At 34.1% G+C, this 26,586-nt stretch overlaps 4 protein-coding genes across 13 annotated transcripts; 2 read left to right on the top strand and 2 right to left on the bottom strand.

Annotated features, from left to right (window-relative positions):
- Positions 1-176: 176 nt before the first annotated feature.
- LOC123694697 (60S ribosomal protein L18) lies at positions 177-1,780 on the bottom strand. The gene is made up of 4 exons (XM_045640206.1): positions 1,671-1,780; positions 1,455-1,541; positions 1,090-1,351; positions 177-404 (listed from the first exon to the last, which is right to left on the bottom strand). Exons 1-4 carry the CDS (start codon positions 1,671-1,673, stop codon positions 205-207), a joined length of 552 nt encoding a protein of 183 aa, XP_045496162.1. The 5' UTR covers positions 1,674-1,780; the 3' UTR covers positions 177-204.
- Positions 1,781-1,920: 140 nt separating this feature from the next.
- Positions 1,921-6,564, top strand: LOC123694685 (kelch-like protein 10). The gene is made up of 7 exons (XM_045640181.1): positions 1,921-2,818; positions 2,905-3,086; positions 3,163-3,374; positions 3,462-3,610; positions 3,867-4,053; positions 4,131-4,253; positions 6,002-6,564. The coding sequence occupies exons 1-7, from the start codon at positions 1,976-1,978 to the stop codon at positions 6,190-6,192; spliced, it is 1,887 nt and encodes a 628-aa protein (XP_045496137.1). The 5' UTR covers positions 1,921-1,975; the 3' UTR covers positions 6,193-6,564.
- A 628-nt stretch (positions 6,565-7,192) lies between these two features.
- Positions 7,193-12,339, top strand: LOC123694696 (15-hydroxyprostaglandin dehydrogenase [NAD(+)]-like). Its single transcript, XM_045640205.1, has 6 exons — positions 7,193-7,460; positions 8,149-8,272; positions 8,386-8,492; positions 8,803-8,976; positions 10,859-11,013; positions 11,542-12,339. The coding sequence occupies exons 1-6, from the start codon at positions 7,368-7,370 to the stop codon at positions 11,645-11,647; spliced, it is 759 nt and encodes a 252-aa protein (XP_045496161.1). The 5' UTR covers positions 7,193-7,367; the 3' UTR covers positions 11,648-12,339.
- Positions 12,340-21,747, bottom strand: LOC123694688 (protein LSM14 homolog B). 10 transcript variants are annotated; one of them, XM_045640185.1, is made up of 9 exons: positions 21,504-21,747; positions 20,252-20,656; positions 18,913-19,022; positions 17,997-18,216; positions 16,419-16,618; positions 15,855-16,015; positions 15,067-15,216; positions 14,180-14,361; positions 12,340-13,522 (listed from the first exon to the last, which is right to left on the bottom strand). In XM_045640185.1, exons 1-9 carry the CDS (start codon positions 21,622-21,624, stop codon positions 13,515-13,517), a joined length of 1,557 nt encoding a protein of 518 aa, XP_045496141.1. In that variant the 5' UTR covers positions 21,625-21,747; the 3' UTR covers positions 12,340-13,514. The 10 variants fall into 10 exon arrangements, with proteins under 10 accessions (XP_045496141.1, XP_045496146.1, XP_045496145.1 ...); XM_045640190.1 differs by having other exon boundaries at positions 15,855-15,985; XM_045640189.1 differs by having other exon boundaries at positions 18,012-18,216.
- Positions 21,748-26,586: the final 4,839 nt, after the last annotated feature.

Genomic DNA, 26,586 nt, shown 5'->3' with positions numbered 1-26,586 from the left:
TTACATTAAGACCTGTTACAAAAATTATCTAAAGGTATAAAAATATTAATAAAAACTACATTATAATTACATTTTCTATTGTTAGCTTGAAAATGATGATTCTTTTGCTTTGATTAAAATATTCAATTAAAATTTAGATGCACCTCCATCCATAGGAAATAAATAAAACGCACAAATTAGATAGTAGTCCTTATATTTAAAAGATTACACATTTGAACGACGGTGTGGTCTCGCGCGTTCATGTCCCTTTGTACGCACATAGGGCTTGGTGTGTGAGCGTGGTGCGCCTGGCGCTGGGCCGAAGTGACGGACCGCTTCACGGGCGTTCCTCTGGCCTTGGACGAGGACTGTCTTGCGGCCGGTGGGCGCACGGAGGGCCAGTTGATCGAATGTTAGGATCTCACCTGGAAATCATTATTTAACATAAATATTCTGTATTTTAGTTCTGAATTGTGTTTCAAGTATTGTTTGATTTTCTGTTTCATTGTTTGTCTATTATTTCAATTGAGACTAGACTGAAAAGATGTCACTTGAACATTTTAAATCTCTATTCATGTAATAAACTAGGTAATAAAGGTAATAATAATGATTTGAACATGATGTTTACTGATAATTACTTATGATTTATACAAATATGGCTCAATTTGTTCATAATAATTTATAGTGGAATTTATATTGATAATTTAATTATGACTTTCGTCTAGGAGCTACATTATAAAGTTTCATAAACATCTATGAGTTTAGTTTAGTTTGAGACCTTTGCAGGCTAGTGCAAAATCCACTCACTAAGACACTTATATTAAATAATATCTTGAAACATTTCATAGCTTACAATACTTTTCAGAGAAAAGAAAATGTAAAAATAGCTTTCAGTCATATAATTTTAAAATCACTTGAATATTAACAGGAACCAAAACCTAAAATAAAAATATTGTTTTTGTTATATGCATTTGGTTGTAATCTTATCCTTTTGATATGTACATTGTATGTAGCTTCTATAAATAATAACTAGGTTAGATGTTAAAGAGAGACATGTTTTACAACAACTTTTACAGAACATAACCTATCATTTAAAAAGTTATCACATACCTCCAGCAGCCAAGATACGTGCACGCGCTTTCTCAGTCACATGGAGAGCAGCTACTGTTAGTTTGGGGACCTTGTACAGCCTCACATCGTTGGTCACGGTGCCGACGACCACTGCGATCAAACCTTCGCGAGTGGGCTTCTTCATGTGACGAGCCAGTCGCGACAGAGAGATTGGCGCACGGTTAATACGGCTCATGAACAACCTCCTCAATACGATCTGATTGAACTTGGCATCGGTACGTCTGGCCAAGTATCTGTATAGCTGTAAACAAAAGAGAGGTTACAAAATTGTTTTGGTTCATGAAATCATTGTAATTATTGTTTGTGTTATAATTCAATAGTTAGTACTCCAAAACAGTATTTACCTTCACGAGCAACCTAAGATACACATCCTTAGATTTAACTTCGGTGCGCCGAACTTTCCTGTCGTGTTTATGATTGATGTCGACACCCTGAAATATATAATGCAACGCATCTTAACAACACTGTATTAACAGAAAATCACTAACACCTTTCACAAAAATTTAGTATCACTGAGATTTTTATTGATAACTTTTTATTTTCCATCTAGCGAAACTCACCATATTGACAACCGGATGAAAAAGAGGGTCTATAGACAAAAGTAGACAACAACAATGGTTGACGTTGACATTTGACAATACGAGGGTTGCTAGTAGCAAGACTTTTTTCATTTTATTTTCTACTCTATGCCCCACCGTACGTTAGGTAACTGCACTGAATCTATAAATAATGTTACTGGCTTTTGTTATCAAAATGGAATGGCAGTTTTTTTTAAATATAAAACAAATGAAATGTGACTGTCGCGATACGCCGAGTCTGTCACCGCGACAGATACAAAGTTTCGACCGCCGTTTTTTCGAAAGGGATGGAATTTAATTCGAAACATCGAAAATTATCAAAAAATAAGAGCTTCGTTCGTACTCCTTCATCAACTAAACCCAGACTAACAAAGAAGAGAACTATAGTAAAAAAACGAAAATGTGTGTGTCTCCCAGAAAATATTTCAGTTGTAGAGTTTCCACCAATTTGGAACGAACTGAGACTAAATGGCCAACTTTGTGACGGTACGATTGTGTGCAGAGACATGAAATCAATTCGGGTTCATCGAGCAATTCTATCTGCGGTCAGTCCATACTTTAAAGTCCTTTTTATAAATTCTTTAAAAAAAGGGGATGCTGAAGAAAAGGAAATATTTGTAGACGTACCCAGTTATTATATGGGCTTGATATTAGATTATGCATATACAGGTACTTGTTCAGTAACATCTGATAATGTTCAATATTTGTTGCCTTACGGTGATCAATTTGATGTTGTTGGTATTGTCCAGCTATGCTGCCAATTTTTATTAAAAGAATTACGGCCTCATAATTGTCTGGGAATTTTTAAGTTTGCTAAATGTTATTTTTGTAATGACTTAGAGAAAAAAGGAAAACTTTTTATAAGACAAAATTTTTCTAAAATATTGAAAGAGTGTGGTGAATTTAAATCACTAACTTATGAAGAATTAGAAGACATTTTACGAGACGATGAACTAAATGTTCGTAATGAAGAAGTAGTATTTCAAGCAATCAAAACTTGGGTGGAACACGACTTAGAGAATCGAAGAATATACATACCACCACTGTTATCATGTATAAGATATGGTCACATCAGCTATAAATATTTTAAATCAAAAATCTTACAATGGCAACCAGTAGTTGAGGATGAGGTATTGAAAATTTATTTCGATTGGTTTTTAAATTGTGTTTTTCTGATAGAAAAAATAAATAAAATTAAAATTTTACACATTCTCAGAAATGTCAGGAAGCTCTTTACCCGGCAGTAGTATTTTTAACTGTTCTGGATTCGAGACCGGAAACAGAAGCAGACCTAAATGATCCACTTGCTCGACCTCGGATACCATACGAAATTCTCTTTGCCGTAGGGGGATGGAGTGCAGGCAGTCCTACGAGTTTCGTTGAAACATACGATACAAGGTTCATAGTTTTGAAAAAGTCGATTATAATATCACTGTTATATATTTAACAAAACATAATTTTACTTTTTTGACAGAGCCGATAGATGGTTTCTTTCAATACACATGGATCTTTCCCCTCGTGCTTATCATGGTCTCTGCGCCTTGAACAATTTAATATACATGATCGGTGGATTCGATGGCAGTGACCATTTCAATACTGTGCGATGTTATGATCCAGTTACGAATACGTGGCATGAGCGGGCTTGCATGTACCAAGCAAGATGTTATGTTAGCGTTGTTGTTCATGGTGAGGAAGTTTTTTTCTCGATACCTACATTTTTAAATTGGCACGTAGTTAGTAAATAGTTATTAAATAATTTTGTTTGATGGTAAGATGGTCTCATCTACGCTCTGGGTGGATATAATGGTAGGACTCGCATGGCCTCGGTGGAACGTTATCACCCGGATAAAAACCAATGGGAGATGACAACGCCTATGAATAAACAGAGGTCTGATGCTAGTGCAGCTTCACTCGGAGGCAAGGTGTGTTCAATAATTTATATACTGGATAGATCCGGAATCTACCGGGAATTACAGATAGCAAAGTCGTTATTTTAAAAATTAATAAACACATAAAATCCTCATATTATTTTATTGGTTGCCGATGTAATAAAAAGGCAATATGTAATTTCGACTTTTTATAATCTTTTAATAATGTGTAAGAAATAGGAACTAGATCAAGCATATTTTTTATTGGTGAAATATCTTTAATTAAAAAGTGGTTCAATATACATATCAGATTTACATCGTCGGTGGTTTCAACGGTCAAGAAGTGCTAAGTTCGGCGGAAGTGTTTGACCCCGAAACGAAACAATGGAGTTTCATCAGGTCAATGCTCAGTCCGCGTTCTGGAGTCAGTTTGATCGCGTATAGAGATGCTTTATATGCGCTAGGTGGCTTTAACGGCTACAGTCGTCTCAACACTGGTAAGCATAAGTACTTATTAAATAGGTCACAAATCACAATTTACTTCTTCAGCAAATTAACCAACATTCGATAACAGGTGAAAGATTTTGCCCTCAACGTGGAGGTGAATGGCAAGAGGTTACTGAAATGTTTAGCGCTAGAAGTAATTTTGCGACAGTCTTATTGGATGACATGATCTTTGTTATCGGAGGGTTTAATGGTAAGGCATTTCAAGTTCCGCTAAGCCTTGTATTCATGGTCAAAATTCGTTTAGCAATAAAGTTGAAACATGTTCCGGAGCTGTCTTTAGAGGAGCTGTCATTATCATGTTACTGGCAACACTGAGTGTTGCAAAGATAAAGAGTTTCACAATGTTGATTTAATATTAGTTGTTGCTAGATTTGCTTCCCTATGAAAACGGGACATATTATGTTACATCACATAATAGTTAATTCACTTAATAGTAACTACAGGGTTATAGTGCGACACAAAAGAGATGACAAAAAATGAGGGCGCCACCGTCGCTCATATAGCAACACTGATACTGCGACGCAAGCGATCTTGATACTATAGAATAAAAATCCAAAATATAAAAAGTAATAAATACCGCGATTTAAACTTGTTTCATTCATCATCGTGTAGTTTTAAGACAAAAATACATTAGTATTTTAAATGACCTACCTAGGTCAAATTTTACTAAATGTATTTGGAAGATTTTATTTATACTGCAGAGGCGCACATAGAATCAAACATACGAACAAACAAACATACATACATACAGCTCAAACACATTACCCTCCTTCTGGGTCCGTCAGGTAAAAAAAAACAAGGTGATTTGAAAACTACATATTTTTATTTATTTTTTGTAGATATTCTCCTTCATTTTTACTCCATTGCTCTACTATCCTGCGTACTGTGCTTTCAGAAACCCCTATAACAAACGAATTAAGATGAATAAAATCAAATAGTACATTTAACATATTTATTTAGTAGCTTAAAACTATTTTTTTATGTCGGAGGCCAAGACTCACTTTGGGTCCCTGCGCCACTCTAGTATGTAGTAAGTAAGGTTGTAAGTAAGGACTGTATGAAAATAGTTATCACTATACTATATAAGGCTGGTTGGATTGGATATAACTTCTTGACTCAAATTGTGCTGGTCGCACTATAAAAACTAGTTTTTGTTTACATACAAATAACCTCAAATTAAATTTCAAAAACGTAATAATCGCCATAGATACGTACATTAAACACTCGTCACTAATGGAATATTCTATTTTACGTAGTACTGAGCAAAAATAAATGGAATCTCACCGGTATAATCTGCTGTACGTTTGTAAACGTTAGCCAAATATTTTTCTCGTTTTTCAGCTTGAAATTATGACAAACACCGAATGAAAACTTTAAACATGGCATCACGGACACCGCTACGTTTAACCTTTTTCATGATTTCTCCTTTTTTGAGTAAATTTCTTGTTTAAAATAACAATTTTATCTTATGAATTCTCAACTTCACTAAAAAAACAACAAATTTTTATTCAACTTGACAGCTGCTGCATTGAAAATTCAGGGCTGCCAGATAATGAAAAAAAAATTAGTTCCAAATTAATTAATTTCATCTCTTTTATGTCGCACTGTACATGCAAAATCAGAGCGTACATTCTTTTAAACATGTTTCTATTATATTCATCTGAATACAATAGAATTTATAATAACCGACATTTTTGAATATAACCGACTCCTTTAGACTCTATTTTGACCCACTTTAAACGGAAAGATTTAATTTAAAATTCAACTTCTTTAACTAATCAAGGATCGCGGACAATACAATAATTTTATGAGTATAACTCAGCCCCCGGAATCACAGACACAATAGAAAATCTATTGTGTCGTGGACCGATCGGGCCGCTGGGGGCTCAATGGGTTAACGTATTTTAATGCGCTCTCTTATGTGCTGTTCCCTTGCAGGTTCTACCACAATACCGCACGTAGAATGTTATGATGGTGACACCATGGAATGGTACGACGCAGCGCCAATGAATTTGACGCGTTCAGCATTAAGCGCTTGTGTTATCGCTGGACTGCCGAATGCAAGAGCCTTTTCGTATCTCGCTAAGGCTGTTCCTGCTGCAGGAGCTGATCAAGCACACCATTCGTAATCTAATACACACAATTCAATGCAAATTAAAATCTCCTGTCATTTTAATTAAAAGAAATTGACTAGGAATTCTAAAGAAATAGCCGTAAACAATAATTAACTTTTTTTAAATACTGGGCTAGTAAGCGCGCTTAATTTTGCGATTCAAATATTTTGCACTGTATTAAAAATATGACACTAGTAATTCAAATGGATAAAAATGTAGGTATGTTAGTTACTGATGTAGACCAAATTGATTTATTCGTGTTATTATTTGTTGTACATATATTATATATTTGATTATTTTGTTTTCTATTCCTACTGCCTAATAATCTGTGATATTTTGAATTTATATGAACTTTTTGTATTTTAAATCATGAAATCTTCCTATATTATTGTGTAGACACTTTTAAAATCAATGTAAATAAATATTATAGATGATGTATATTGTATAGTTTATACAATTGAAAATCAAATCATTGTTGTTTTAGATGTACTTTTATGGAAGGAGACAAATTTTCTAGTTTCGACGTTTTATTTGCCAATTTTATTTCATTATTACGCGCAGTAACTCATACTTTTAAGAATTTGTCTGTTCCTGTCCTTATGTTTTGATTGCCATTTTCTCCATAAATTTAATTAGGTATTCCATAGTTCCCTTATCGATTATTTTATTATATAGCCTCAATCATATCAATAGGTACTAGTCAGATGAGAGGAGTCGAAAAAAGCGAAAAATTTATCTTATCAAAAATTTACTGTATCCATCAAAATATAGAGAAATTGACAAATAAAGTAAAACTATCCAAATACTTTGTTTTATTTCTGCCTCTCACAAAGGGGACGAGACTTACGATGCATGAGATGGAATTTCCGAAACATATGACTCGTAGTACGTTGCCTATTTATAACAGTGTCCTGCAAAGAGTATAGTAATATAGAGGGAAGTGTCCTGTGAACCGGCCATACAACATACGAAACTGAAACACTGAATCGACGTCGGCGTACGGAGGACAGCGAGAGTGGGATGCAATCGTGCGTATATTTACTACAAGGGAAGTTGGGGAGAAACGGGGAGACCTCCTCCCCTTCATTCCGAACCCCCTTCGAACCGAGGTGTCTCGATCGAAACACACCCACATCGGTTGTAGCGGCCGCCGCATTTGGGCGCAGTCTTTATAAAAATAGATAATTAATATGGAGTTAAAAGGAAAGGTTGCTTTGATCACCGGTGCAGCTGCCGGTATCGGCCTCTCGTATTGTGAAGAGTTGTTGAAAAATGGTGCCAAGGTAAGTTTTATTATAAGAATTCAGGATCTTATTTTACACAATTTAAAATCGTTTGTTCAAGATAAAGGGTTAATATTACAATAAAAGAATCGGGAATTAAAAAAAAAAGACAAATAAATATATTCATAAAGATTTGTTAAAAATTTCTTTGAAAAGGCGTTTCTTACTTTGATGACATGTTAAATTTGTATTGATTTCTGGCGGCGCTCTATTATTTTCCTTAACTTTCGTATCGGTCGCGGTGTGGTTTCGTCGTAGCGCACCTTTTTATGGAAGGACATTATTCTTGAATTGATTATTATTATTTATTACACATAGTATATATCCTCTGCTAAGAACATATCAATAAATTATCTCTTGTGAGTGTTGTGAAAAAACAACAGTTATTGAATTATTTTATCTGGATGGATCATGAATTAATTTAAAATATTCGTAACTTCAAATAAATAATTAAATATATCATATTATATCTCAATAAAAAAACAATCTAACTAATATGTATTAGAATAGAAAAATAAAAAATTGAAGAGTATGTATGTACTTAAGTTACTAGGTACGTAGCAAATGGAATTAATGCGAGGGCTGTAACTAGTGCAGCTTAGGTGCTTGACACAAATAGTTATTGTTTCATCTAATTTAATCACGTTTTACACTGAGCTGGGGTATGAAAGTGAACTGTACTTTTCAGGTTTCTTTATGTGATATTGATTCTGAGGTCGGAGAGCAAGTCGCCGATGAACTTGGCGCGAAATATGGGCGCAAAAATGTGCTTTTTTGTCAATGCGATGTCACAGATTATCCACAATATGAAGGTGAAAATTATGATCATTTCGCTATTGAAAAGCTAGCTCGCTAGCAATTTGTGTTTGTTACAATTTGTATATTATGTAGTTACGAAACTAAATATAATTTGTTTATCCAACAGAGGCTTTTGAAATGACGATAAAAGTATTTAACCGGTTGGATATAGTAATCAATAATGCTGGCGTGATGAATGATCGATTTTGGGAGTTAGAAGTGGATGTAAACCTGGTATGTATTGTGATTAAAATACACCTAATAAATTATCTCACCTAATATTTAAGTTCAATACGATCATAATAAATGATTACCCTGCATAAAAAGGATGTATAGCAAGGAATAGTATCACTTCAAACGATAAACGCTAACTTGAAGTGATATGATTGGTTATTTAGAACGTGTTTAGAACACATTCCTCGCTACACATCTTCGCACATTATTGATGGAAAAACACCCTAACTAAATAGATTAATACCACATTAATACAATGGCAACGCTGATTATTATTATTGTTAACGAACTTAATTTAAATTAATTCTAGAATGGCGTGATACGTGGAACCCTGTTGGCTTATCGATTCATGGGTAAAGACCGTGGTGGACTTGGAGGCACCATCGTGAACACAGCATCTACTGCTTTCGCTAAACCACAAGTTTCCACACCTATTTATACTGCTACCAACTACGCAGTTGTAGGCCTAACGAGGGCTTATGGAGTAAGTTTAATGAAGTGCTGTATGGTTAGGGAGCCAGGTGCAAATTTGGTTAATTATTTCCTCTCAAGAGATAATTCGTCAGACGCATCAGAGTATAGTATTATAAAGCCTCGTGAACGTCAGCTGGCGCTCGGTTGGGGGGGTGAGCGGTTGTAGCCTCCCACGCACGTAGGAAAAAAAAATACATTCATTCATTTCCTCTCAGCTAAAAATTTGTCAAATTGTAGCTAACCCAATATCTCAACGAAAAAAAATAATCAGCTGGTTACAACATTGTGTATTATACGTCAGCTGGTGTCTCGAACATGAAAAAAATAAAATTATTTTCCGTGATTTCCTCTCAAACAAAAATTTACCTGATGATAGCTTATATGTAACTGTGGATATATATATAGGTCAGCTGGCTGTATCTTGGTGGAAAAACCGTCAGCTGATACTTTGAAAGTTATTACATAGGAGTTAGACAGAAGCATCTATTGCCAATTTATATGCATCAACTGACTAGGTTTTCCTCGAATTATTGCTAGTTGATTTTTTTTACTTATCGCATCAGTATATTAACAATCAGCTCACAAATTTTCATCTGAGATGAAATGACGTATCTTTAATTATTATCGTTATTTTAAAAATTCAAGCAATACACGCTAGCATAATATAGACAGTAATAAGGTACTTGGAGCTGGTTAGTTGTGCGCATGATCGGGGTACTACGTACATTCAGCCACATCGGTAAACATGTTTTTACAAATATTATAAACTGCATTTAAAAATAACTATCATATCATCAAATTCACATAACTACCTAAAAGTGTAACAAATATGAAATAACCCACTAAAAACATTAGTTAACTATAATTATTAAAAAAATATTAGTATAATATATAATTAATAAAGTTATTACTTATCTTTTACGGGGACTTATGTTGATGGAATTCCATGTATCTCGATGATTTTGTTAATGTCTCATTATATTCGAGACACCAGCTGACGTATAATACACCATGCTGTAACCAGCTGATTATTATTTTTCGTTGAGATATTGGGTTAGCTACAATTTGACAAATTTTTAGCTGAGAGGAAATGAATGAATATACTTTTTTTTTCTGACGTGCGTGGGAGGCTACAACCGCTCACCCCCCAACCGAGCTCCAGCTGACGTTCACGAGGCTTCATAATACTATACTTTGATGCATTTTACTAGTTACCGCTTGAGAGGAACTTGGTCATAAAATCTGCTTCTGGCTCCCGGACCAGTAGTTCATCGTCTATCACAAATATTTTTAAATTTTAATAGACCACACAAGGCCAGCAGCCGCACGAAGCTGATCGGTCAGTGTGGACATGGCTCTGCCGAAGAAAATGGCGGCAGTCGGCACACGCGCTTTTTATTTTGTGTTGATGTTCAACTTTCTTTTGCTACTTATGAAAGACCTAATTTATAATTGATTTTGATTTTTTTGTTCATAACAGATTTGAATATATTTTATTGTATGTAGCTATTTCTATTATACGTTTTAACAATTAGGGTCTTAGAAATGACGAGTTGGCTTTTTGAGTAAAAAATATATTATCTCTCTTTTGATCTTAATTATGTTAATAACAATGATATAATCGTAGAAAAGAAATCATATATAACTTTTTAGTTGTTGCTTCCACCCAATAATCTTAATATATATAAATCTCGTGTCACAATGTTTGTCCTCAATGGACTCCTAAACCACTTAACCGATTATAATAAAATTCGCACACCATGTGCAGTTCGATCCAACTTGAGAGATAGGATAGTTTAAAGCACAAAGCGGGCGAAGCCGCGGGCGGACAGCTAGTAATTTTATATAAATTACTCAACGTCGTATCTTACCAATGAGTTACCTAATTTCAGGATCAATATCATGTAAATCTGACCGGAGTGCGAAGCATAGTGTTGTGCCCCGGCCTCACCGACACTGGACTTATCAAAGACATTCGCAAACAGCTGATGTCTTCCGAGTATGAAGCTGCTTGGCAGAGGGACAATGCAAATTCCAAAACTCAGAGGTATGGATTATTTTCAATTTTTTTTTTATAAGTATCCTTTTTTTCCATTTTCAATCCTCGTTGGTGTTGGCGTGCACGCCTCGTTGCAGTGCCCTCACCTAGATTTGAAGCCCCTTAGGACCTATAACAATTTTTTTTTTAGTAATGTATTATCTAGTGTAACCTAAGAGTGTAACTACACTAGATAATACATTACTAAAAAAAATACATGATGGAATAACTATTCCATCATGTATTTTTAGTGTAGTTATCAAATTCGTTTTAACGGTTAAGCATGTTAAGAGAACTTAATATGAATAAGAATTCATATTATACCAATTCATATAGTTACACATATTATACTTACATAATTTAATTGCAATGTATTGTGTAAAAAATAGAGCTGTTCAAAATAGTTTTTTTAATCAAGAAATTAAGAAAAAAGTAATTTTCATAATTATAACAGAAAAACCCGTTCAGCTGTTCTTGAATTAAGTGGTTTATAAAGTTAATACGATTTAACACAACTTTTTATTCTTTTGTTTTCAGTGCTGAACACGTTGCCAGGTCTCTGATCGATATCCTCCAAAAGGCTCAAAGTGGATCCGTGTGGATCGTAGAAAACGGTCAACCCGTGCGCGAATGGCGCGCTTAATTCCTAACCTAACTTACCTTATACTGACTTCGTTTTCTATACTACACTCATTTTATACTCTTTCAATTTTGATACGTTATATTTAAATAATTATTATATACAGTTGGTAAATATTTTATTGATAAACGTCCTGGTAGGTAATCTAATATTATTTGAGAAATCTTCGAGTGAATGATTTTCAGTTACTTTGTACTTTTGTTGCCATTTATGAAAATGTAGGTTAATAATTAGATAAGGCTCAAATTAACGTAAATACGCTTCTATGAATAATTAATCTTTTCTCAAGTATTGAAACGACATCTTTACATAATATTGTGGTTGTGTAAATATTTTGTTTCTCGTAGTATTAGTGGGTAAGGTCAGCATATTTTTATTATAATATATTTTATACATGTAAAGACGTAGTGGTAATGTGCTAAGTTATAACATTCGTATTATATTTTATTGCAGTTAAAAATGCAATTGATTGGGATTTGGGAAGTGTTAATTATGTGTACTTGTGTTTTTGAAATCAAACACACTTTCATTACTTCTGCAGTTTTGTTCTAGACTGAGTGATTTGATGTATACTGTTGTATTTTAAAATTTCTTTATATTATTTTATACTATATTTGTTAAATGTATTGTGACTTGAAAAGTTGTACAAGTATATCAGTACGAGCTTAAATTTTGGTTTGCAATAAAAAGAATTGTTCAAATATGATGTTTTAATCAAAATAACGGTTAGAAGATTTGTAGTAAATGTATATTTCCGTATTAATACAATCACCAGGTACAGTTTTTGAGTTAAAGATTTACAAACATTTTATTTGTCAAAAAAATTGTTGTCTTTACATTCACTCAAAAAAGGACATGAGCCGATTGACATACATTTTTACATACATGAGAAAGCAGTCCTTTTCTAACAAATTTATACTAAAACTTTGTGATACACTGGATCAAAGCTCACATTATTTGAATCCTGTGACGTATACAATTTAACTACATATTTAACGATATATCAATCTGTATAAACAATTCAAAATCCAGTGATCTGTCACAGGATCCCGCACAGTCCTACTATTACAATACAATTTACATACACATGACAGTCAAAAAATAGTCATCACTATACAAGTTTCAAACGAGAGCAGTACAAACTGATAAATTACAATCTGTCCAGCAGAAATACAACTCGGTGTCGACAACTAGTAGGACTGCCACTGTCATTGCTTAAGAAAAATGTGCAACAACAGAAATATAAAAACACATTTATAATCTATTCGTTACAATAGGCACAACTGCATTATAGATGAGAAGCTATGAAAATATATGATTTGATTGGGCTTCAGACCGTTCCGTGAAGGTGCGTCCGAAACGTTACAACCACATTTACATTGCCGCACGATGACAACAGTCGAGCCACCTTCACGAAACCGTCACTATACATAAATAAACTTTCAATTATTATTCTACGCGGGCGATTCGGTAGCCTCGACGTAACGAACTAGGTTGACTCTCGATCACAATAGCCTTATATCAATCTGGTCGACTTTACAATTTTCAGAAAAAGGTCAACATGAAACAATCAGCCCAATAATTTGAACAAACCATTCTATACTTACAACACTTAGGTGCCTCTGGACGAACATGTTTCGTTCTCACGGGAATTTCCAAATAGCTCCTTCCATATATTGGATACAACACTGTCACACCATAGCAATGTCCATCAACTAATATCTATCCATCCTTAACATTCCCGATAAGAGTTTACGATAGAACAATTAACACACTTTCTATCACCAACACTCACTTTTCCGTTACTTAAGTGTTTGTTTAGTCCTCGCGATAATAAATTAAGATTCGGCGTACCCTCCTTCATCCAGTCCTACTTGGCTGCAAATAAAACAAATAAGTTTAGTAAGTGTTTCTGTAAGTAACATTTTCAATGAAAAATCTTTCATAAATAAACAAATTCTAAATTGAAAACAATTGATTATTGTTTCACTATCTGACAAGATAAGTAGTATGTAGAAAACCATTCGTAATATTGGTGTTTAATTAAAAATTTGATAAAAACAAGTGGAACTAGTGAAGAAAATAGGTTTTCTGGTATCCCAAAAATGGAAAAAGGAAACGGGGGAGACAGATTAGAAGGTGGGAAGACGAAAACTTTACAACAGCAGCAAAACATGGACGAGGACAGCACTGAACAGAAAACATTGGAAGGGAATGGAGGAGGAATGTGCCATTTTGAAATTAGGGCAAACAGACCAATCTTTTCTGTGTCGACTACGTCGACTCATCAGTCAATTAAGTTTTTATATGTACCTATAACATTTATCATTGTTGTGTCTGATTAAGGCTAATCTATACTAATATTATAAAGCTGAAGAGTTTGTTTGTTTGAACGCGCTAATCTCAGGAACTACTGGTCCGATTTGAAAAATTCTTTCAGTGTTAGGATAGCCCATTTATCGAGGAAGGCTATAGGCTATATATCATCACGCTAAGACCAACAGGAGCTAGTAGATGAATAAAGTGTGTGTATACCAGTAGCGGCGGGCTGCGCGGGCGGCGCGGTGGGCGCGCTGCGCTGGCGGTGCGCGCTGGCGTGGCTGTGGTTGGAGTGGTTGTTGTGGTTGTTGTGGTTGTTGTGGTTGTTGTGCGCGTGCTGCGGCCCGCCGCGCCCGCGCCCGCCGCGCATCGCCCGCCAGCTCGGGAAGTACGACATGCTGCAATGGAATAATGCATTATGTTATTATGTTAAGGACATCTACATCATGTTGACACCGTAAAAATTAATCGAGCGAAATTACGAAAAAGTTGCATATACCCCGAAAAATAACAGTTTCATTCGAAAAAATTATCAGATATTTAGTCAATACATCCATAAAACTTCTGAAATTCTAACCAAATAGGTGTAAAATAATCAAGTTTTAAAAAGGCATTACAGAAATAAATCGCGTACACAAGCAAGTTTCTGAGTGGTTCTTTTTCGAAGTTCTATTCGAAATTAAAATCAAAACACATTAAAGGTCATTTAAAAATCCTTGCACATTTGAACTTGCGCTCTATAAAAAAATTCAATCTAAATCTGTTGCATAATTTTAATGCACGCAGACAACCCAGACGGTGGAAAGTGACTTGTTATAACACTACATAGTGATAAATTTGTATTTAAATACCATGTAATTTGTTTCTACTTCCCTTAAAATAAAGTAAGATTAAGGGCCGATTTTGCAATCCTTGGTTAAAACTTATTCATCGAATAACATATTAAACTACCATTTCAAAAATGTATTCTAATTGTCCGTATAAGACAGTTTAAATGGCATTTCAAAATGTTCGTGTAATACTTTATTGGACGGATAAATTTTAACCAAGGATTGAAAAATCGGCCCTTAAAAAAATAAATAAATAGCACTGTGTAGACATACGGCTGGTGGTGCGGATTGTGCGGGTTGTGCGGGTGGCGCCAGCCCGGCCGGCCGCGCCACGCGCCGCGCCGCGCGGACGCCACGCCGAACGTCTCCGAGTTCAGCTTGCGCTCCGTCCGCCAGTCCGTCCGCTGGCTGCGCCCCTTTTGCCTGTTAACATTATACAGTTTACAGTTATTGCTTTCACTGCTGAACTCAATCCTCATTTCTGCACCAGTATATGATTTGTTTGTGTCAGGGATGGGAATGATAGGTGAAGAATGTAAGAGATACCTACAACTAAGGACAAGTTTAGGATTAAGTTTAATATATGTATGGTTTGGCGTATGCCGTAAATAAATAAATAAATAAATAAATAAATAATAAATACCTACAGTTGATATTTAATAACTCAGGCCCCGGAATCACAGACACAATAGAAAATCTATTGTGTCGTGGACCGATCGGGCTGCTTGGGGCTCAATGGGTTAATGCATTGTGGAAGATGAATGGAAAAAAATATGTAGTCAAAAACCGCCAGACAGTTCTTTGCCATCAGAAATCTGTTGTATAACAATTGAAATGTCAAATTGGACTTGAAAGTGCGATTACAGAATTTACTGGTTGACGTGGTAAATATTAACTTATGTATAACAACAAAGCAAAAGTGCTTCTAATATAAGTCTCAATAACTGTAATTGATGTGTGTTAATCAATTTAAACCAGCTGTTACGTAGCTGCAGCTTACGCAGTTTCACTTCCTATATCATTATGTGTACAAATATGACATAAATAAATCCAAAACTCACCTCTCAACAGCCTCACACGAGATATTATCAAAGAAGCTCTTCTTCTTATCGTATCCCATGAAGTCGTCCTCTTGTTCCGCCTCACCCGCGCCCGTCTCGTTGCCCGAGTCGTCCTTCTTGTCCACTTCGCCCTGGAATGGAACCCCATCAATTACAATGGGCTGTGGTGCGAATATTAGTTATTTGGAAGTGGAAAAATCAGTTCAATACACATGTAATTACACTTAAATACTAATAAACTCAGAATAATTTTAAGGTGCTGTTTAATTTTTTCTTTTGACATGAAGTAATATTGTGAGAAAGCAAAACTAAAAGTCAACTATTTTTACAAGAAAGATCCCTATTTTCTAACAAACAATTTTAAGATGGTTGTCAAAAATTAATTTCACATATTTTTGTTGCTGCTATAGATTTTTATTTTAAATTATTATTTACAATATTTGAATTAGATCATGAAATATTTAAAAATCAACCTTATATTTCAATAAATCACTTCATTTAATAACAAAGTAATATGGTTTTTAACCATATTATAGTTACAAATAATAAAAAATAAATACTAAAACTAACATTATTCTCCACTTTAGTCTCCCCGTCCGCGATCTTGGCCTTGGCCAGCTGGCTGCGCAGCTCCTCAAACTCGGTGTTCGCCTGCTCAAAGTCGTAGTCGTTGTCGAACTTGAGCGTGTTCTTGTTGCGGGGCACGAAGCCGCGCCCGCGCCCGCGGGACCGGCCCCTCCAGCCACCGCGGTTGTAGCCCTGGCCTGGAAACGTACAGAATATTAGCATATTGACATCTTACTAAAACATAATATAAAAGCAAAACTGGTGAAACGGTTTTCATGAAATTTGACGCAGTGGGTAACGCGGATTATTAGTTTTTTTTCTTTCTTTCTTTATAATTTTAATTCGGTTCAGTATCGGCTGTGTTGATAGATCAGTCAGAAATCAATGTTTGCGTTTTATATAATGAGAGACTTAGGAATAGTATAAAAATATATATCTGCTTCAGAATTTTTCAATTCGGTTCAATACATCTGAGTTAAATAAGTAACAATCAGTAAAGTTTTGTTACGTAACTATAATAAATTTATTAGGATAGAAATTGAACAATATTATTGTATTTTCAGAGCAGTGGTGGCTCAGTGGTAAGACCTCGGACTTCGAATCGATAAGTCCGTGGTTCGAGACCAGGCGAGCGCGCAGGAAATAAATTGATTTTTCAATTTATCTGCGCATGTTGTAACATCACCACTGCTCGAACGGTGAAGGAAAACATCGTGAGGAAACCGACATGTCGAAGAATTAAAAAGTTCGACGACATGTGTCATCCGCCAACCCGCACTTGGCCAGCGTGGTGGATTATGGCCTGTACCCTCATAGGAGGCCCGTGTCCCAGCAGTGGGAACGTATATGGGCTGATGATGATGATGATGATGATTGTATTTTCAGTCTGTTTAATACGAAAAAGGAAATTATGAGCAATAAATATTGTTTACTGTTTCAGTTACAAGAGTAATGATGATGATTTTACTGTTAATCATCATACATATTGTAGTATGTCATTCAAGGAAATTATTTTATTCTGTATATTAAAGTACAAAATTGAAATAATTTCTTTTATATCTGCCTGTTTATATTTAATGAAATATAGAATTGTGTATACTGTTTAAGTATTTCTCCAAAAATTAAGTAAATGTCGATATATTTTAAAGTTTAATTTAAGATATTATGTAGAAATACAAACCACTCCAGAAGCAGCCATAGCTAGCTATAAAATTAGTTTCAGCATCAATAAAAAGCATCCAATTAAAATGGCCATTATTTTACCAATACATTCCAATTACTCTGATTTTAATAGCATAATTCAAGCATTATACCGAAAATATGATTTAACTATTGATAAATATGAATTGCCAATTTTCCTCACGATGAAAATGTTTGCATCTGCATAATATAAAACAAATAGCAATATTACCACACTTTGACATTCAAGGATCAAAACCTCCCAATCCTCCACGACCAACCGTCCTATCATTCGTTAATAAAGCTCAAGCATTAATAATACGAACCAGCATTACAATAATGTTAATACACTTGAGCGTCCACACGGTTCGTCCAAACAAATCACTTGTGCCTTACTTTCAACGAGCTCACCGGGCTGGTGGTGGTGGTGCGGTTGTTGTTGATTGTGTTGTTGATGTTGATTGTGTTGTGGTTGCTGCGGCTGCGACGGTTGGGAGCCGCTGGACTGTCGCTGGCGGCTTCGCGAGTTCTGTCGCGGGCGGTTCGCCGGCTTGTTCGTAGAGCCACCGCGGCGAGATTCACGCTGGGTGGACCCGCCCGCGCCCGAACCGACCTGCTGATAGGCGGCCTTTTTAGCATGTATTGTATGTAGCCATTGAAGTACTATAAAAAACTTGACTCACAAACGCCTGTTAAAATTATATCAATTCATTCAAAGGATGACTTATTTTGTGGCTGTCTATTCTATACGTTCATTAGAAAACTCTGCCTAATTGATGCGTAAGCAGAGTTTTACTTCGGACAATATTTAAATGTGAATGTGTCTAGTTGTTTATTCAATGTCAATGGAATGCACCAATTTCAATTGTTACAACTTTTAACCGATCGTGGAGTTACCTATGCATCAAAATTTTTATGTATTGTTAACGGCATGCAAAATAAAATGTTCAGAAATAACTATTATTGGCTTGGGGATATATGACAGCCTAGGAGTAATTAGTATAGGAGTAATAAATCATGTGAAATATGTGAAAGTTAGCAATTTCATTGTACATTTAAGGTCGATTATACATACAAGAATGAATAGTCTCTTATTTTACAAAACTTCTTTATATGGGAAAACTTGCCAATAACATCAGTAATTAACACATTTATTTTTTTTTCAAAATTTTTCGAGTTTTTAATAAGGGATTTTGCAACCTAGCTAAATCAGCTAAACTTCACATTTCGAATACACACAAGTACAACACATTATGTTCCAATTGTTACGATTAAATGAACTTCAAGTATACAAAACAATAGTGAACATTACCTGGGTACCCTGGTCCGCAGTGGGGCTCTTCCTGTGTCCCACGGCCGCCGGTGTTCCCGACCGAGACGCGCTTTGCTGCGAACCTCCTCCAATCAAATCTAACATAGAACCTAAAAGGATAATTTGCAATCATGTAACCATAATATTCCGTAAAATAAATTATTTCATAGGAATACATTCAAAGCATTTTGTCTGCAAATTATAGGCAAAAGAAGCTTTGCTCATAAATAAAAAATATATGCTCTTATATTTACTCTACTTATTACATTGTTTGTGATAAAACTAAAATATGCAAACAGCTAATTTACTAACTTGCTAAAATATAGTTCTAAAATACATTCTAATCTAGATTAAACACTTAACAGATATGTGAAGATGATTAAAAAAAACAATGATACAATATAATAAAATAAAGCAATAAATTTTGATATTTTTATAAAATAAATTATTACAAAAATATCAAAATCAAATATGGTATAGTATGGAGTGATACATCAAGCATGAGACCAAGGAATGATTATGTTGCACAGATTATGTTGCGATTTTTCATGTTAATTTGGTTATTTTCGTACTTTTGTTATTTTTTTCATTTATACCTTTAACACCATAATTGTTATTTTTTTTTAATAACTCAGGCCCCGGAACCACAGACACAATAGAAAATTTATTGTGTCTGGGACCGATCAGACCTCTTGGGGCTCAATGGGTTAATAGGTATAATAATTGTTACTTTGAAATATATTTCAAAATATAATTTTAATTTTCACCCAGAAAATACTGAGTAGTAATATTGTTTTTTTCATTGGTAGCTAAGTAGCTCTTATGAAGTATGATCAATTTATTATTGAAGATTAATAATTAGACCAGTAGTAAAAAATTTATAATGAGAGAACTTGTAACAGATATACATACAAAATACAGATGTGTATACAATACAGTACATAAATAAAAATATCTAAGAAATGATACCACAAGCCAAGTTGATATTATCATTAGTAATATAAGCTACAATACAAGACAGGCAGTCAGTGTTATAAGAATATTAGAATACAAATACTCAAATATTCTGATATCATAGAAAAGATCAAAGTATGATATTAGTCTACCAAATAAATGTGAATTTAGGAATGAATTTATTAAAAATTTGGTGACAAATATAAACAAATGTGAATATATTCATCATAAAAATATATAAATTAATATTAGTGAAAGTTAGTTATTTAGAAAGAGGTTAGTGAGGTGGAAGTTCATGAAGGCTGCCTGTAAAGCTACAAAAATCGCAAGATAGCATATGGCAAAGCAAAAGCGTGAGCTCTTTACGTAAATATAGAAGAAAAACCTTGGTCTTTCACTTGGTTGTGATGTACAACTCCGGATCCGATAGGAGCTGTAACGGGTTGTTGCGGAGCCAGATCCACTGACGTTTGTGGGGACAACTCACTCGTCTTATTCATTTGAGGATGCACACTGCTCGGAAACCCACCCATCGGATAATATTGTGGATACTGTGTTTGTCCCACAACTGGATGGTTATACTGCCCCACATATTGCCCTTGGTTACCGCTTCCGATCGATGGTGGTACAGACATCTGCACGATGGCAGGGTCGTTGGGTAGCGAGGACACATTGTTGACCACACGGATGTCCTTGATGTCAGAGCCACGGAACAAGATGTAATCATACACTTGGCTCTGCGGAGCCACTGGATACTGAGTCTCTCTGTCTTCAGTACCAAATGATCGCACTGTAACAGAAGTTTTAATTTCTTTTAAATATTAAGGTAAATTTGTATACTCTAACAATTGAAAATCATAATATGGTCAACAGGGTTGGATAAAGTGATTTAAAATGTTAGACACTTAACAATCATATTTCTTTTCTTATCCATATAAAATTTCAAATGAATATAAGAAAAAAAAATTAAATAATTTTGTTAAAAATTTTGTTTTTTTTTTCAAACATTGTTATTTTCTGGATATCATTTAAAATTTTAGCTTCATTCATTATTACATATGGTACCATGATTACTTAAGAGAAAGCGCTACAACGGAAAAGAGAAATTAGTGTTTTTATTGGATCATCTGTCGTATTCCTCCCTAACAAAATTAACATAACGAAACAAACTTTTTGCATTTCGGAATCTAGGTTATTCATGTTTTGTAGCATATGAACGGTGATTTTATCAACAATCGCTAGTATTAGTTCGAAATAAACACAATACGACACTTGTTTACAGCAATATAATCGTTATCAACGTCATCAAGATGAAACCTCGGTCACAAAGGCGGGGACCAACAAGTATACACTGAGGGTAGAATAAAAATAACGTGCTTACTAAAAAAGAACAAGATTTTAGTAAATGGTTCATAATGAGGTAATAATATAAGGTCAATAACTTCTTATATGATATTAAAAAACTAAGGAACAAAACGACAAATAGAAAGTCGACTAAACAATTTTTCTCAAAACCACAATACGATGCAATTAAAACGATATTTTTCTTCGAATTTTGTAATACTGTAACAGGATATAAGATTGCATTAAACGAAAACAGGACATAACAAAATAATAGCATCCATTTGTCAACTTACCGCTAGCTAGAGCAATCGTACATTCCTGCGGATCAACGGTGAAGAGACGGCCTTCATAGCGGATGTCGGCTTTTGATATTAGGCTTATTTTTGAGCCTAATTCAGGCATTCCAGCACTCATCTTGTCACTTTGTAAATTAACTTTCGATGATTAAGATTTTTTACGATTTCGTCGACCATATACCAACAGCCACAAAGTAAAATGACTGACGGGAAGTTGGCAACAAGCGACAAGAGTAGCGTTTATAAACAGCTGAGAATACAGATAAAATATAGTGAATTATTTTGCAACGTAACTTTAATTAAAAATCGCATTTAATTATTAAAAGAGAAAATTGATCCTTTTTTTAAAATTACGACTAGTTATATAGGTTTTCGTAAATTGACCTTTATTATTTGTATTTCACTTATGCAATTTCGAGGAAAGATCTTGTTAAATCACCAGTGCAAACTTAGCACCCCATCTATGGAATTTTGGGTCGAAAATGACCTTGATCGTTAGGTCCCCGTTAGGTCCTTTAAGGTCCCACAATTTTTTCGTTAGGTCCCCTTTAGTTTTTTTTTAAAGAATTTTTTAAATTTTAGGTATAAAAAAATGCAACTTTAGCACCCCATCCATAGAATTTTGGGTCAAAAATGACCTTAATCGATAGGTCTCCGTTAGGTCCTATAAGGTCCCACAATTTTTTCGTTAGGTCCCCTTTAGTTTTTTTTTAATAATTTTTTTTTAATTTTAGGTATAAAAAAGTTACACTTTAGCACCCCATCCATAGCAAAATTGGCGAATTTTATTAAAATCGTATTCTTTACCGTTAGGTCCGTAGAGGCCCATCATTGAAATTGTTAAATTATTTATGTTATTAAATTATCAAGAACGGCTGAACCGATTTAGCTGAAAATTGGCAGGGAGGTAGTTTAGAGCCAGGAGAAGGATATAGGATACTAAATACGTACCACGGGCGAAGCCGGGGCGGACCACTAGTTATAAAATAATTGAAACCGGTGCATGCGCCTTAGAGCATTAAGGCATGCGCACATCATACATAAACAGTGCGAAATTTAAATTGGTATCGTTTCATTTATTAAATTAAATCAATAAATAAATCTATACTAGTCACGTCTGGTTCGAAAGATGAAACTGGCTTTAAGCCGCGAATAAAGAATAAGAATCACTATCATTATCTCTGACATCATTAACTCTTCCATTTCTGCAGTTATTCCATCTTGTTTTTTTTTTGTACTGCTCTTCAACATGAATAACATGGTTCGGTCATAGAATAAAACTCGTCGAGATACTGATTTTGAGTCTTTAAACATTTTGAACGGACAGATCGTTCAATTTTATATTGTTGCTTGAATGGTTTTTAACTGGGTTACTAGTATCATCCATGCAAAATAATAATAATAATATAAAACAAATCATACCTACTTATAATAATGTGCAATGCAATCAAGATAAAAAGCATCAAAATATCAAGTCACACTTAACAATGCATTGAGATATTTCTCGTAAACACTCTTGTTTTTCCTTGAAAACTACATCTCTTTCAAATTGTTTCATTTTAAATTTATTAATCATAGTTTAAAGTTTTCGTCATGTTTTCAACTCAGTTTTCAAAAATATTTTATTTTTTTGAAATCACTAAAATGAAAAATCCTAAGCTAAAATCGCAGAAAAAAAAATCACTTTGACAAGCTTTGACACATCAACAACTCAGGTTTTAATGACAGTTAACTGTCAAGTGTTGCCAAATAAATTTTCGAAATAAAAAGCCAGTTTCATCTTTCGGACGTGACTAGTATAGATTTATTTATTGATTTAAATTAAATAAATGAAACACAAATGAAACGATACCAATTTAAATTTCGCATTGTTTATGTATGATGTGCGCATGCCTTAATGCTCTAAGACGCATGCGCAGGTTTTTATAATTTTATAATTTTAATAAAATAAATAATTCAACAATTTCAATGATGAGCCTATACGGACCTAACGGTAAAAAATACGATTTTGATAAAATTTGCCAATTTTGCTATGGATGGGGTGCTAAAGTGTAACTTTTTTATACCTAAAATTAAAAAAAAAATTATTAAAAAAAAACTAAAGGGGACCTAACGAAAAAATTGTGGGACCTTATAGGACCTAACGGAGACCTATCGATTAAGGTCATTTTTGACCCAAAATTCTATGGATGGGGTGCTAAAGTTGCATTTTTTTATACCTAAAATTTAAAAAATTCTTTAAAAAAAAACTAAAGGGGACCTAACGAAAAAATTGTGGGACCTTAAAGGACCTAACGGGGACCTAACGATCAAGGTCATTTTCGACCCAAAATTCCATAGATGGGGTGCTAAGTTTGCACTGGTTGTTAAATCGTTTAAAAAAATATATTTTTGTCATTTGTAAAGTTTTCTACTATTAATTCTGCGATTTTAAAAAGCCTCTATGCCTAGATTTTTTAAAATCGCAATAAATCGCAAAATAAAACATCCCAAATTAGTATTCAGAGAGAGAAAAGTCAAAAGTAAAGTGTGATACTTAATAGAAAATTCTTAAAAAAAAATTCAACTAATAAATTTGAGATTGAAGCTTGAAAATTGATATCATGATGATATTATATTTTATAAATTAAATACCTTTGGAATGAACTGCCGATAAACATCAGACGAGCCAAGGACAAGCCCAATCCCTAACCAGTTTCAAAAAGCTTGACTGAAATTATTATTAACGCCGACGGTACACCTACGCATTCACGTGCGGCAGCGAATCTCTGCGAAACTACTGCGTAGCGAAATATCTGCGGAACGTTTACACAGCAATGTTTTCGCAACTTATGTGCAATGCGTCTGTGTAACCTGACTCGGTATATAATGAAAAAATTGGTTGTTTGTAAAGTAGGTTTACGATCGAGATGTTTACGTGATAACGTCTCAATGACGGGAGATCGGTCCGTCTCTCTCTCGTTATACCTGCGATCGCGCTCGTGAGGTTTTGGTGTGACACAAGTTTCTGTACATGTCACCCGACTAAAATGAAATGAAAACTATGTATTATTATTTATTTATTTACACTATTATTTATTTATTTTTGCGTGTACTTTTTATTTACCTCCTTCTTCTAGTTTATTAAATCATTCTATCAGTTGGTTGCCTGGAAGAAGCCTGGAAGAGATCACTCGTATGTGATAAGGCTGCTTATAAAGTTCTGTTCTTTTTTAGAATATGTTTTGTTTGTATTCTTTGTATTTTGACAGCACATTATAGAGTTTAAATAAACAAATAAATACTAGCTAGTTAGTAGAGTGCCGTAAGGCATAAAAATGGTCAAACCTCGGAACCCAGGGCCAGTCAATGAATCCTGTATATCAAGTATGAGACTGCATTATTAAAACCTCAAATAAAAAAGTTAAAAAAAAAAATTTGACCGATCTCGATTTACAACAATTTTTAACAACAATTTACTGAAAAATGAGAGGCGGAAGGGGGAAAAAGTGTTTATAGTGAAAAATTTAATTTTATTTGTAATAAATTATATGTGCAGAGTAACTTCAATGTTAATTTATTAGATTAGGTATCGTAAAAAATAAGTTACAAAAAAGAATTATCATTAACTAAACACATTGTTATAATACATCATTGTACATTGTTGTCGTCGTCGTCGATCTCGTTGATATACTTAGATTGTAGGTTGTTTTTAATTCTGCGAGTGAAAATTGACAATCATTATTTTCTTCAATAGTTCAATATATTTGAAAATCTGCTCCATTGCTGCATCTACTTGCATTGTTACTGGATGAATTTTTTTCTCACTCTGAGTCTGTTTTAGCGTTGTTTTTAAACGCATGTAACAATCCGCGTGATATTTAGCCTATTTAGTTCCCTGAGCTACTAAAATATCTAACACGCCTACAATTCTTTTATAAATATTGCGACAATATTCACTTTTGTCTTCACATATCAAACTTATATTTTTATATGCATATATGCATAATATAAATGAAAAACAAATACTTACAATTTATGCCCCTATTTTCAAAGTTTTTAAAACTCAGTAATTTTCAGTAATTATTAACATTAATTTTTAATAAACAAATATCTTAATATATATTATAAAGGCGAAAGTTTGTAAGTATGGATATATGGATGTTTGTTACTCTTTCATGTAAAAACTACTGAACCGATTACAATGAAATTTAGCACACATATAGAGAGTAACTTGGATTAGCACATAGGATAGTTTTTATCCCGGAAATCCCACGGAAACGGGAACTATGCGGGTTTTCCTTTGCAAACGCGGGCGAAGCCGCGGGCGGAAATCTAGTCTGAAATAAATATTTTTCGGAACGAAAACAACAGCTACGTATTAAGTCTAGCAAGTTACAACGTGCACAGAGACAACGTGTACTATCCTGTGAGGGCCCGCCATGAACAATACCGAACAGCTGCTGTTATCCCCTCTATTCTCCAACCCGACCTTCATCGGTATATCTGCGGTCCCTACAGATCCAAGATCAAGTTTTCAAGTTTGTAATAGTAATTTTTCTTTTTAAAATATGACTTTTGACTAATATAAATCAATGAAAACTCCAAAAAATTAATAATTGTTTATAATAATTTAAAAAAAATTGAGAGCGCGAAAAAATTTTTTTTTAACATTTTTCTATATACTATTATAAATTTTCAAGGTTTATATTAAGATTCATTGACTGGCCCTGGATTCCGAGGTATAAACCTTACGGCGCTCCACTAAGTTACACATCCACCCCAACCCTCTGTATTAGGTTGAGCACTTAGATCATTAAGTAACTTTATCAATTTAGGTAATCATTAAGTACTTAATGATCTAAGGTTGAGCAATAGCCTTCCACTGGCCTCAGCAAGACCACCGGAGAGTTCTTGAAATTTCACACAAGCATTCCAGTTATTGGAAAACATTTGTTTCGCAATATTGTATGGATTGTTGCAATTGTGGTTGCAATATTGTATGATTGTGATGAGATTAGTTCATTAGTATAGTTTTAAAAGATTTATCTTTTTTAAGTCTGTCTATTATGTTGTCTATTAACCTTAAATAAATTTATTG

Source organism: Colias croceus, chromosome 9, assembly GCF_905220415.1.
Source record: "Colias croceus chromosome 9, ilColCroc2.1".
NCBI lineage: Eukaryota > Metazoa > Arthropoda > Insecta > Lepidoptera > Pieridae > Colias > Colias croceus.
The sequence above is the reverse complement of the archived record's forward strand: the minus strand, read 5'-3'. Positions and strand labels throughout refer to the sequence as shown.